The 14,147-nt window shown below is 37.4% G+C and overlaps 1 protein-coding gene across 2 annotated transcripts in view; it reads left to right on the forward strand.

Annotated features, from left to right (window-relative positions):
• LOC103751373 (serine/threonine-protein kinase Sgk3) overlaps positions 1-13,045 on the forward strand; it is a 136,334-nt gene extending 123,289 nt beyond the window's left edge. For both annotated transcript variants that reach the window (XM_008854767.3, XM_008854769.3), the window contains exons 14-17: positions 2,828-2,923; positions 5,539-5,694; positions 10,662-10,751; positions 11,300-13,045. In XM_008854767.3, coding sequence (XP_008852989.1) covers positions 2,828-2,923; positions 5,539-5,694; positions 10,662-10,751; positions 11,300-11,470 — 513 coding nt within the window. In that variant the 3' untranslated portion in view covers positions 11,471-13,045. The remainder of the gene's footprint in view (positions 1-2,827; positions 2,924-5,538; positions 5,695-10,661; positions 10,752-11,299) is intronic.
• The last annotated feature ends 1,102 nt before the right edge of the window (positions 13,046-14,147 follow it).

Below are 14,147 nucleotides of genomic sequence, written 5' to 3' on the forward strand. Positions count from 1 at the left end.
GTAAGTGTCCCTCAATTGTTGAGTGGATAATGAAAATGTGGTTCATTTATACAATGGAGTTTTACTTAGCAGTAAAGAAAGATGAAACCATGAAATTTGCAGGTAAATGGGTGGAACTAGAAACTGTTATACTAAGTGAAGTAACACAGACTCAGAAAAAAAAATTGACACATGTTCTCCCTCATATGTGGATCCTAGAACCAATCCCTGATGAGTATGTATCCAGATATAACTACAGGAACCAAGATAATGGAAAGGAACCCAGGAGGTAAAGGAAAAGAAAGAACCCATAAGGAAAGAACAGTCAGGCCTTAATAGGGAGATATGGCTAAAAATTGGGTTAGTTAAAGGGAACAGGGAGGGAAGGGTATACAAGGAACCTAGGGGATAAAGGGAAAGAAGAAGCTCAAGAGAGGTAGGACTGTAGGAGAATGTATTATTAAGGGAGAAAGGGGGGAGGTAATGGTGGCACCTGAAGTGGGAAAACCATGATGGAGGGGTGAGACAATGCAAAAGATAGTGCCTACTTTTAAAATCCAGAGGGAACCATATTACTCCAACAACCTACTGAGAAATTATATAGAGCAGATTAAGAAATACATGTCTGGGTAAGGTTTATCTGAGAACAATTGGTCTTTACCCAAGATTTATCTACATGACACACAGTAATTAAGAGTACCAGACTGGTGGACCTAAGCTTCTTGAATGTTTAACAGACATAGTTTGAGGCCTATAATAATTTGGTCAGAGGGATATAAAGGACAGTTTTTGCTCTTTGTCCCCTTAGGTTGACTAGTTCCTGGAAACTATGAGCATCTCTCAAAATGTCCTGTAATTGTGGTGGGTCACTTGTCCTCTTGATCATGGAGGTCAAGGAGACCCCACCAGATGGACTTGAGCCAGTGTCCAGTCTACAAAGAGGAGGGTCAACACAGAGGAACCATTTCCTCCATGCTTCCAAGTGAAGCCAACCATGGTTGAGCAGGACCTTTGACTTATCTTCACATAGGTGGAACTGGTAAAAGAAAGGAGCCAGGGGCTCCTCCCAAGCCCATGTGATCCCTGAGGAACAGATCCTCAAATGATCTTAAGACTAAAAATAAGTTTTTTTTATCTGGGCCAACTATATGGCCTTAAACACCCAAAAGGAAAGTATAAGCAAAGATTAAAGGGGCCAATATAATTTTTTTAAGAGTCCATATGCATAGCTAAAGGCTACATAACAAGCAGCAATGCCAGATAGGACATACCTTCTTTTGAGCTGTTGGTCAGGGTGGCCAAAGGGACTCCCAGATAGTAACCCAGCATAGAACTGGGAAAATGAACAACAGACCCCAATCTTATCTAAAGGAATATTGACAACTGATTGCTCCTAGATGAGGAACAGCTGACCTTCCTAAAACAAAGACCTCTAGGTAGGCTGACTAGATTCACCAGATGGACAAGTGGGGAATGGCTGGGGGTGCCAACAACACAGCAGACAGTAGCAAGGATAGCAGAGTATAAGGGCTCTAATGGGGGGGAGGGAGGCTATGGGAGGGTGCCATCTGTGAAGCGGGTGTGTAGTCGAATAAGATGGTTTGGGATGTTCTGGGTGATACACACCACACACACACACACACACACACACACACACACACACAAAGTCATCAAAACTTTTAAAATGTATTATGTTTGAGGAGGAAGCATGGAAATTTGCATCGTGTTAATTAGCAGAGGTGATAAACATTACCATCGAAACCTACCCAATGACTTTATAGACATACACAGGTACCAAGGATCCAAGTGCAACTGATTATGACTTGTGATAATCAGATGCATACAGATTAGAGTTGCATGTGGCAACATCTCAGTGTTAGTAGCAAAAACAATGAGTCTTTCTGCATGGAACAATATATTCTAAAATGAAATGGAGATCTGTTTTAAAAGGTGAAAACTCAATTTTATTTTTTACAGGGCTTATACTGAGTTCAATATTGTATAAGTATTAATTGAACCTTGAACCTAGAAGCTTAGAGCCACTTGTGAAAGAGATGTACTCTTGCTCTGGTGTGTGTTAATATGGTAAAGCTGTAATGAAATGCTTCTAATCATGTAGTTATTAAAAAATTTTAAAATATATATACATTGAAAAAAATCACATGAAATCCATTGTGTGTGAATTTGTTTTTTTACAAACTAAAATAAAGCCATCTAAGAAATTGTGTAAGTTTTCTAAATTTGCTTGAGAATTGGCTCTTGTAATTCTCAAATAATTCTTACTGTAAACAAACCAAAAAGGGTAATTGCCAAGTTAAAAATTCTTTTTTAAGCTGGGCATGTGCTGAGCTCAAGAGTTAAGGCCAGGCTCAGCGATATAGACTCTGTTTCAAATAAAACAAAGATGAAGACATCTTTCTTTAAACAGAAAATATGATTCTTTATTTTCATTTTTATTTTTTGGTCAGAGTCTCATTTGACCTCCAACCTCTGATACTCCTATTTTACCCCAAGCACTATGGTTACAGTCATGTACGACCAGTACTGACTAGCTTCTAAAATAATTAATGTGATAGAAGACTTTCTTCCAAAACATGCACATCACATTCTCTGCATCCTAGATCCTGCATTCATTGCTCTTTTCTGTGTATCTTAACTGCCTTGATTTTGGGGCAAAGAGTTGAGTATATGCATTTTTGAAGTGTTCAGTTGATACTGCCTAAAGCCACTGTTACAGAATGGAGCTATTAGTGTGGCTAAGAGTATCTAAAATTTGTTACATTTCTGTTTTTCCTAAATTCTGTCTTAAATTTCATTGCTTGTTGGACTGTTTTATTCCTTTTTCTAGTACCTTGCACCCGAAGTGATCAGAAAACAGCCCTATGACAACACTGTTGACTGGTGGTGCCTAGGTGCCGTTCTGTATGAAATGCTGTATGGACTGGTATGTATTCTTTTCTTTTTTTCCACTGTACTAGTGATAGCTTAATAATTAGTAACCTCAAAGATACTTTGATAACACCAATAAAGCAATAACAGCCTTGTTAAGTAAGTCCAAAACCATGTTAGGAATATATACTTGAAGGAAAAACTGTTAGATTTTAACAATAATAAAGCACTTCTTTATTAATGTTCTAGTTTGATTATTTTTGTTGTTGTTTCCCAAAAACAACTTCAGGGAGGAAAGAGTTTATTTGGTTTACTCTTCTGTATCACAGTCTATCAGCATCACTCAACAATCAAGAAAATGCCTGGCAGATATGCCTGCATGGTAGTCTGATCGAGGCAATGCCTCAGTTGAGGCTCCCTCTTCACAGGTATCTTAGTTGTGTCAAGTTGACGAAAACGAAGGAGCACAGTTGCTTTAAGCAGCTCATTCACCTGTCATATTTAGAAATAGATGCCTGTTTACAACATTAAACTTATTTTCATTTTGTTTGTACCAAATATCAACCTGCTCAATTTTAAAAAGATGGAAATAAGAAATAAAAGTTTAGCAATCATCAATATATTCTCCAGTTGTCCCTGTATTTCAAAAGATAATGCCCTTTGAGTTTTCTTGAGTTTTGCCTTTCATTCTTACTTTATTTTATTTTATTTTATTTTATTTTATTTTATTTTTTGGTGTTTTTAAAGCAGGGTCTCCCTGTAGCCCCAGCTGGCCTGGAACTCACTATGTAGACCGTGTTGTTCTATTTTTTATAGAGTTTAATTAATATATGAATTCCCAGCTTTTATGCCACTCTATTGCCCTTCCTGAAAATATCGTGGCTTGAAGATTTCATTGGAAAAAAAGAAATGATGTTTAGTATGTAAATTAATTTTCAATATTCAGTAAGTAAAGACACCTAAGGCCAGTCAGAATTACCAATTAAAATGAAAGTTTTGCTACTTCATGTATGTATTCCTAACATGGTTGTGGACTCATTGAATTATCCGAAGCAAACTATTTAGGCTTTTTGCTTTACATATCTTCATAACAAATTTCGTTTTTCTTTTACATGTATGTTTGTGTACATTTGTGTTTTAAGTGTGGGTGGTGTCAAAAGTCAGCATTAGATGTCTTCTTTAATCACTCTCCATACTATTTTTTGAACCTGAAGCTCACTGATTTGGCTATACTGGCTGACTAGCAAGCCCCAGGGATCCTCATGATGGCCCTCCAGCTCTGGGATGACAGATGTGCCTGGCTGGTCAGGACTGAGCATCTGAACTCCGGTTCTCATGCTTGCACAGCACTTTACTGACTAAGCTATCTGTCTTCAGCTGCCCCTAAATTGTGTATTTCTTTGGCATTTTGGGAATATTTGGGACAGTTTTCTAGACTTATTTTTGGTTCTCTGAGTGTACAGCAGCCTCATACAGTAATCCCCAAGGCTATTTCCAGTGCTGATACTGAAGGGGGTACCATCATCTGAGACTTGGGTGTGTGTGTCTGTCTGTCCTGTAAACTGTGGACTTTCTCTAAATTTAGCAGTATTCTAGTTAGCTTTTTGTTGCTGTGATGAAACATTGACCAAAATCAGCTTGGGGAGGAAAGAGTATATTTCAGCTTGCAGTACAGTTCTTCATTGAAGGAAGCCAGGGCAGAAGTTAGAGTAGGAACCGGGAGGCAGGAACTGAAGCAGACCACAGAGGAATGCTGCTTCCTGGCTTGCTTCTCTGCCCCGTGCTCAGCCTTGTATGTTACATAACCAGGACCACCTGCCCAAGGGTGGCAGCACCCTCAATGGGCTACTACATCACTCAGCAATCAAGAAAAGGTCTCATAGACAGCCCACAGGCCAATTTGATAGAGGAAGTTTCCCAATCAAGGTTCCCTCTTCCCAGGTGCGTCACTTTGACAACTGAACCATCCAGCACACAGAGTGAAATGCAGTTTAGAGTTCTAGAAATTATTGACAGCCAACACTCGATTTCCTTTGCCTTCAACTATGGTTGGCTTGTTAAAAGCTACTTTTTGAGTGATGCCTAGTGGCTTTGAATGTCAAATAACCATTTTGTACTTTTAACTTTATTTAAGCACTGTTCATCATCTTGATATTTCAGGATCTTTGGTATTTCTTTCAAAGACCTTGAAAGTATAAAATAAGATCATATTTTCAAAGGTAAAGGTATTTTTCTTTCCTATAAAAAAGAAAAGTGTCAAGGCTATAAAATTCCCTTAACTTTAAACACTATTTTTCTTACAAAACTTAGCCATTATACTGCATACTTGTAAGAGCATAGTTTACAGAAAGCAGTGACCAGCCATAGCAAAGGCATGTTGGGTTATGACATGTACCATGAAAGCACTGTGAATGGGATTCACTAAATTTAAGATGCAACTGTCACAGCCTAACCACCCACGGTTCAGCATCTTTAATTCTGCAAAGCGCACTCAAAGTGTGCAGTATAATGGTGGTACTCAAATGTCTGCATGCCCTAAGAGGGAATGCTTTTCTGCAACCATCCATACCCAACTGCTCTATGAAGATAGTGGCCAAGTTCAGCCGTTTTAAAACCATTTTCACACAATTCACTTACTTCTGTTACTTTCTTTTGCTTCTCTTTTTTCAGCCCCCTTTTTACTGCCGAGATGTTGCTGAAATGTACGATAATATTCTTCATAAACCCCTACACTTGAGGCCAGGTGTGAGCCTCACAGCCTGGTCCATTTTAGAAGAACTCCTGGAAAAAGACAGGCAAAACCGACTTGGTGCCAAAGAAGACTTTGTATGTAACATGTTTCAGAGTACCAGATCTATTTAAACTTACTTAAAATTTGGAGATAAGTCATATGGTATTCAGTGGAGTAGTTGTTAAAAAGAATTGAAAAAAAAGGGTCGTTTTACTATCCACAATTTTCTATTAGTGTTCATATAAAACTGTGCAGTTTAAAGCACTCTTAAGTTTTGTTTTCATTTATCATCATAATAGTTGATCTTTTCTTTATACCTTACATCCAGCTTTTACACTCTACCTATTTGATTTTCATTTATGACTGTTTCATCTCCCTTCTCTTCTCTCTGTAGTGTTACGTAGTATACTTTTGACTACATAATCTTTTAAGTACTTTAAAGTTTTATGTGTATGAATGTATCGCCTGCATGTAGGTAAGTGCACCTGTGTTGTGCAAACTCTGCAGGGGTCAGAAAACAGGGTCAGATTCCCCCGGAACTTGGGTTAAGATGGTTATTAGGAGCCATGTGGGTGCTGGGAATTGAACCTGGATCCTCTGCAAGAGCAGCCAGTGCACTTAACTGCTGAGCCATCTTTCAAGCCCCCAAAATTTGAATTTTTATGTGCTTCTTTTCTGCATAAGGTAATGCTTTTTGCTTTAACACGAAGTCACTTTTTTGAGAATTTGGTGACACCTCCTTGAAACAGTTATCTAATCTGTCCTTTGTTTTCAGATCAGGGAACTCAATTTATTGATGTTGTTACTGGTATGATGTAACATGCTAGCAAATTCATGAATTAGTGGAAAGTATGAGCTTTTAAATTGCTTCCCGGGAACAACTTGGAGGTTGTTTCAGTCTTGAACTTCAGCTGTGTAGATAATTGACTCTGCTACTGCTTTTTTATTCCTCCCACTTAGCCTTTCAGTGGGTAGCTCTGCCAACAAGCTCCTATTCATTATTTTCCTCAGTCTTGCTCCTCACACCTCCTCAGTCCCTTTATTGAATTTGCTGTCAGACTTCAAACCCTGAATAAAGGTCCCACTGTCATATCCTGGACTGATGAATAGTACTGAAGAAAGTAACAGGACTAAGGCACTGAAGCTGGTAGCGTGGTAGTCAGGAGCCTTGGGCTTCAGTGCTGTGCAGTGCTCCTGTCTCCATTCAGCTCGTCTCCAGCACTGTGCAATGCTCCCATCTCCATTCAGCTGGTTTCCAGCACTGTGCAATGTTCCCGTCTCCATTCAGCTGGTGCTCCCTGCTGTCTGTTAACTATCCCAAACCTTCTCTCTGAGCTTCTAGATTCCTTTTGGCTTTCACCTTTTATTGTGCTTTTATGGATTTTATTACATCACTGGTGCTCAGCTTTTCCATCTCTGGAGACCACCCTTCCTGAAAACAACATGTATTAAAGATTTTATGGAAAAAAGTGCTGATTACTATGCAGTTGATCTCCCCAGTTTTTACTAAAAACATACAAAAGCAGCAGGTAAACCCTCCTGTTAACCAAGGAATGTTGTATTGATTACTGTATTAACTAAATAGAGCTGCAGCAGAAACAACCTGAGGATTTTAGTTGTTTCCTTATCTTTATTAGAATAATGTGGGCTAAGGGCATAGCTGAGTGAAAGATTGTGGTTGGCATGCATAAGGCCCTGGGCTGATCCTCAACACCACAAAAAGAAAACAACATCAAATAATAAAAATAAATAGATGAATAAATAAATAAATAAATAAAAATGTTTTTCAAGATTTTTGAAATATAATTATACCCCCGGTCTCTTACGGCAGATCATCTTACATTGTATTTTATTGGGAAAATACAGCTCTCTGAGACAAACTAACTCAGCTAACTGCTACCAATTTCGAGACCTTAACATGAACTTGCACCTGTTCCATTCTTTGCTGTGGTGGGAAAAGTCAATCTCTACCTATGTACTGAACCTAGTCCCCTGCCAGCCACCCCAAATATACTCTCTTTTTTTTTTTGCACAAATTCCTCCTTCCACTCAGTAATTAAAGTTTCCTGCTTTTTAAACAAGAAAATCTTCAGTCCTTCAAGCCGTTACTCTTTCCTTTTGTTGCCAAGGTTGTTTAAAGGTTTCTGTATTCACTCTGTGCCAGAGTACTTGTATTCCTCAGTTTTCTTTTACAGCCAATTTAATACCGAGGCATCTATTAGAATGAACACTTTGTACTTCTCTTTCTGTATTTCTCAGCCCTCCTCCATACTCTACGGAATAAACTCTTCAAGCTTTTCTTCACCTTTATTGGATGTGATAGTACATTGTAGTTGTCCTAAACATGTTTTCTTATACTGTGGTCTCCTGGACCATCACTGTTGGCACCGTGACTTCAGTTACCTGCATGTCTTCATGTTACACATTCATAGCCTCTCTTCAGAGCCCTCTTCTAAAGTCTCTAGACTCATAATAGTGCCTTCTTCATAGTGCTACTTGGGTTTCTTGAGAGTACCTTGGTCACAGCATGCTCAAAATTGAAATCCTGGGCTGGAGAGATCACTCAGTTGGTAAAGTGCTTGCTATGCAAGCATCGGGACCTGGATTTGGATCCCCAGCTCCTGTATCAAAAGCTAGGGACAGCTGTGTGTGCTCATTCCAGCACTGGAGTGTGGAAACAAGTGGATCTTGGGAACTTGTGGTCTGGTTCAGTCACTGCCCCAGGTTCAGTGAGAAACCCTGTCTCTAAACATAAGGTGGAAAGTGGTAGAAGACACCCAACATTGACCTCTGGCCTGCATGACACACATACACATGTGCACCATACACAAAAATATTGTCAACTATTTTCACATTAAATCTCGTATTTTAAAAAACTGAAATCGCCAGGCGTGGTGGCACACACCTTTAATCCTAGCACTCAGGAGGTAGAAGCAGGCAAATCTCTGTGAATTCAAGGATAGCCTGGTCTACATAGTGAGCTCCAGAACAGCTGGAGCTACAGGGAAACCCTGTCTCAAAAAGGAAAAACAAAGGGGGCTGGAGAGATGGCTCAGCGATTAAGAACAATGGTTGTTCTTGCAGAAGACCCAGGTTCGAATCCCAGCACCCACATGGGAGCTAACAACTGTCCATAACTCCAGTCCCAGGGGATCTGACAGCCTCTCTGACCTCCATGGGCTTTGCACGACATGGATGCACTTACCTACATGCAGGCAATACATGCATACACATAAAAAATAAAATAATAAAATAAAAAACCTGAGACACACTGATATTTTCCTGTGCTCTCTTTCATATTAAAGTTTTTCACTGTCTGGTTATTCTAATCAGAACTCTGAGAGGCAAACCTAACTTTTCTCCCTGCCTTCCATATTTAACCAATAACCAGGTCCTGTTAGGCATACTTCCCGAATCTTCCCCGTATCCACATACTCTATCTGATTTGACTCTTCGACTCATTTCTTCTTTATAGCTAGGGAGGCCTTTTATGTATACACACACACACACACACACACACACACAGAGTTGTGATAGTCCTATACTCAAAAACTACTTGGTGGATTCCTATAACCTTAAAATAAGACCAAAAGTTCTTTCTTTTTTTTTTTTTTTTTTTTTTTTTTTTTTTTTTTTGGCTTTTTTGAGACAGTGTCTCCCTGTAGCTCCATCTGTCCTGGAACTCACTATGTAGACCAGGCTGGCCTTGAACTCAGAGTTCTGCCTGCCTCTGCCTCCCAAGTGCTGGGATTATAGGCGTGCGTCACTACGCCTGGCCAAAAGTTCTTTTTTTAAAACTTATTTTTATTTTATGTTTATTTTGCCTGCATGTATTACATGCATGCAACTCCCATGGAGGCCAGAAGAGGGTGTTGGGTCCCCTGGAACTGGAGTTACACATGGTTGTTAGCTGCCATGTGGGTACTAGGGAAGTGAACCCAGGTCTTCTGCAAGAGCAGCCAGTGCTCTTAACCTCCGAGCCTTCTCTCCAGCCCCCAAAATTCTTAATGTAGACTCAATATGATATAGCCAATATGATTGGCTCTTTAGCTTCACTTTGTATGAGAGTTCTACCCTTCTCTGTACTCTGCTGTGTGAGACTCTGATTTTCTTGACCAAACTAATCTCTTTGCCAACTTAGGGCCTTTGTGTTTGTCTAGAACATTCACCCTTTATTTATTATTTTTTGTTTCATTAATTCTTTCAGAACTCACTGGTTAGGCATCATTTTCTTTAGTTATTTTTTGTTTTTTTCCCCTGCTTATTTTTAAGAGAGAAAACAAGTTTATTTCATACATTCTAAGAGAACAGCAGATATGGCAATAACAAAAGCACTGCCCAGGCCTAGAAAGATGGCTTTTATGGTTAAAAGTGCTCACTCTCCTCTATTGGAGGATCAGAGTTTGGGTCCCACACCCACATTGTGTGGCTCACAAATGACTGTTAACTCCAGATCCAAGTTATCTGACGCCCCTTCCTGGCCTCCTTGGGCACCTGCACACACATAAGTAAAACAAGTCTTTAAAAAAACAAACAACTGCCTGCTTCAGGCATTGCTTTAAGAAGTCTTTTTCAACCCGGCAAGCTATCTGAATCCTACTTTATACACTTGTATGGTACCTTAAAGGTAGAAAAGATAGCTAGTAGTGCTGACTTTTGATGAGCTCCTTACCTTGATTTCTGTCTTCTGCATTACTGTATAAGACTCTGCTGACTTTTTATGTTCACTTCTCAGGTAATAATTTCTTAGACCTGTGTTGTGTGTAATTTTTTATAACTCTTATTTGTACATTTTACGCTCATTATTAAAACATCCCATGACATATTTGTCATAAATTGTTAACCAAATTTTACCTATGAAGGTACTATGCTTGGGAAGGGGAACATTATTAAGTTCAAGCAGCTCATTCTAAGAAACTATCTTTCAAAGACCTATGAACACAAGTGACATAAATATGTGCCTAAAACAATTGAGTGACAAAAATGGAAATGGCTTCATAAAATTCTTCAATGAGTATTTAATCTTTTGTCATCACCAAAAAAAATGTTTTTAATATTCTAGCTTGAAATTCAGAATCATCCTTTTTTTGAGTCACTCAGCTGGACTGACCTTGTACAAAAGAAGATTCCACCGCCATTTAATCCTAATGTGGTAAGTATATATATTTTTTAAATAGTGAAATTTAGAACTTTAGTTCATTATAATTTTTGAATTAATTCCCAAATCTAACCTGAACAAGAGAGCCAGTACATAAATAGTACCTAAACAGATAGTATTATGTTAGCTAGACTTGATAGATCCACTGATGGAAGCATTTTACCTAAAGATAATTTTTAAGCAAAAAAGCTGTTTCAAAGATGTGTTTGACAGAATTAACAGTATTGGCAAATTTTGGAAATCAATAAATAATAATAGAGAAATTGTTAATAATCATCAGGGGCCAATAATGATGTTAGTAACCACTGATAGCTTCATTCTTTAGCCTTATCTGTCCTTTCCCCATCTAATAGTAAGAACCTTAACTGTTAAAATAGACAGTCTCACCTTATAATAAAAGCCAGGAAAGTAAACAGAATAAAAATGAAGTAGGAAAAATCTAAACTTGCCAAGGAAAATAATATACCAAGTCATAAAGACATTTTAATGAACTAAAAGGAAGAAAATATAAGGTGAATGATTCTGTGCTTTCACTGTTGTAGGCTGGACCAGATGATATCAGAAACTTTGACACCGTCTTTACAGAAGAAACAGTTCCATATTCTGTGTGTGTGTCCTCTGACTATTCTATAGTGAATGCCAGTGTGCTGGAGGCAGATGATGCATTCCTTGGTTTTTCTTATGCTCCTCCTTCAGAAGACTTATTTTTGTGAAGTTTGCCATTCAAAAACCATTGGACAAATATAAGCCTATGGCTAAGACTGCACCTCTTTTTTGTGTGAATATATTCAACTATGTATAAGAGTGCCTCATTTCTACTTGTCATGTTGAAAACTATGAAAAACATATTTTCTGCTGTATGCAAGAAAAATAGGGCATTTCAAAGAGCTAAGTTTTGAATTGAAATTTGTATTCTTGTTTATTAAGCTTATTTTTAAACAAAATTTAAATCTATTATTCTTAGCATTAACCTTTTTTAAAGATAACCTTTTGCTATTGACTGTTTCTTTTTCCTTGTTACGTTTACACTAACATCTAAGACTGTTTTAATAGTCTGTTTCAGTTAGGATCTATTAATACCTTTATAATCCTATGACTTTTATCATAGCAGAACTATGCAAATGGTACATGGTCGTTAAGATGAAACCGTATTTTTCTGTGATTAAAATCACTGTTTGAAAATAGGTTCTTTCTAGAATTAAACTGTAAAAGCATAGTTAACATGTTGGCTGCTAGTTAATCCTGAATAACATTCATTTTCAGGTAATACAAGAAATAACAAAAAAATCATCTGCTTTTGAAATACCAGTTTTAATTTGCGCTTCATTTTTTCCTTGACAGTAAAAGGAAAATTGAATGGCTAGAAATTTTAAGAATTCCCAAGAATCTGAAGAATAATAAAGTACTGCCAGATTTTTTTAAGGTGGTGCCAAAAATAAATGTCTATGTCATATATTTATATCACAAATATAATCTATTTATGTTCCTTTTGACCTTTTGAAAGTTTAATATATTGTTAAGTAGATCTGAATCTTGGTGTATATTTTTGCAACTATCTCTTTCAAAACTGTCTTCCTAATTGATCAGGTTTTTTTAAATGATGGAAAAAAATAACTTTCTATAATTTCAAATCAAAAAAATAAAATAGCAAATCTAGGTCAGTATAAATGTATGTAATCTTACTGCACTGTAACAAAAATAGTTCTGCAGATAACACATTCAGGATTTTTTTTTTTTTTTTTGGTAGTGCTGGGGAAAAAACACAGCGTTTGTTAATATGCATATCCTCTACCATTGAACTATACTTTCAGCCTCTCCATGTATCTTGGAAAGAGTACTGGAAACTGACCTTAAAGATCATAACATGTCAGTTTTTCTGCATTTGTAATGGTAAAAGATACTAGCTACCAAGAAAATTAGCAAGAGAATGCTTAACTTGGGATTCTGATTCCTAGAGTGGCAATTTTTCAGGTCTTGTAGAGATAGTATTGTGAGACTATAATGGCCCAGCTTAGATGCTCTAAGGACAAACTTCTCTTGCATGTGTTCTCTTGAAATAGATATCACAAGAACATTTCTCACCAATCTCTTTTGACTTTAAAATGTTCAGTGGAGTGGGGATAATAGATGCTTTTGTTTGGTTAATAATATTTATATGCAGTACACTGAATCTTCCTTGGAGGTAAGATGTTAATATCTACACTGTAAATATTTGATTTGTTTGGCATTTCTGTAAGTTCTGCTTTTATATAAAGGTTTTTGTTGAGTATAAAGCAAGATAAAAATTATACTTGTACGATTTTTTTACTCAGAAATCCCCTTACTGAACTACCAAAAATTCAAAAAGTGTATATTTTTAAGAACAAATTCAAAATAGGTTTTTGATGTTTCATGGATTGCAGGAAATATAAATTTATATAGTATAATAAAATTAGCAGGAAGCTTAATGTCTATTATTTGAAATTAAGATTAGTAATGTAAGCCAGGCGTGGTGGCGCACTCCTGTAGTCCCAGCACTTGGGAGGCAGAGGCAGGTGGATCTCTGTGAGTTCAAGGCCAGCCTGGTCTACATAGTGAGTTCCAGGACAGCTGGGGCTACAGGGAGACCCTGTCTCAAAAAGACCAGAAAAAAAATAATAATAGTTACCACCAAAGTGAATTATTTATATATGTGAAAGAAAAAGTGTATTTGGATGAACCTGAGTGACTGAGTTACTATATACTGGCATGTATATGATTCAGGAAATAATTTTTTCCAAGTTTCAAGTTTTATGTTTTCTCTCATATTGTAAATCATTGTCAAATATGTGCCTTTTGAACAATTGAGCTATTTCATAGTAATTATAATCTCAAAGGTCTAAATGAAGACTAATAACAGTTTGGAAGTTAGCTTTGTTTTGTTTGTTTTTTTTTGTTTTTTTGTTGTTTTTTTTTTTTGAGACAGTCTCAGTATAGCCTAGCCTGGCCTCAAACCTGCAATTTTCCTGCCTTAACCTCTTGAGTCTTAAAATTACAGACGTGTTAGCTCTTATGTGAAGTGAGTTTTTCTGCCATTTGTCTTTAAAAGCAGCTTTCTTTTTGTTTTGTTTTTTTTAATTTTTTTTAACAGATCATCCTTCTAAAGTGGGTGAAGGTTTGTTGTTTGATGGAGACTTCTTTTAGGCGGGGTCTTTCTGTTGGATCCTTGTGAGGTCTAAGTGACTTTTTCTTTCTTGAGGGAAGTCTCATTTACTTCCCCAAAGTCCTTTCTGCAGAACTGTCTCCCTAGAGATTAGGTTGTACACAAGAATTTTGTGGAGACACAAGCAGAGTGATACAAAACCCTAAGTAAGTTTCAGATGGCCTGAGTAACCTTGCAGTGGGAGGCCATGTTTTGTCTATAACCGAGTT

This window comes from Nannospalax galili, unplaced genomic scaffold (genome assembly GCF_000622305.1).
Source record: "Nannospalax galili isolate Female #2095 unplaced genomic scaffold, S.galili_v1.0 scaffold247, whole genome shotgun sequence".
Taxonomy (NCBI): Eukaryota; Metazoa; Chordata; class Mammalia; order Rodentia; family Spalacidae; genus Nannospalax; species Nannospalax galili.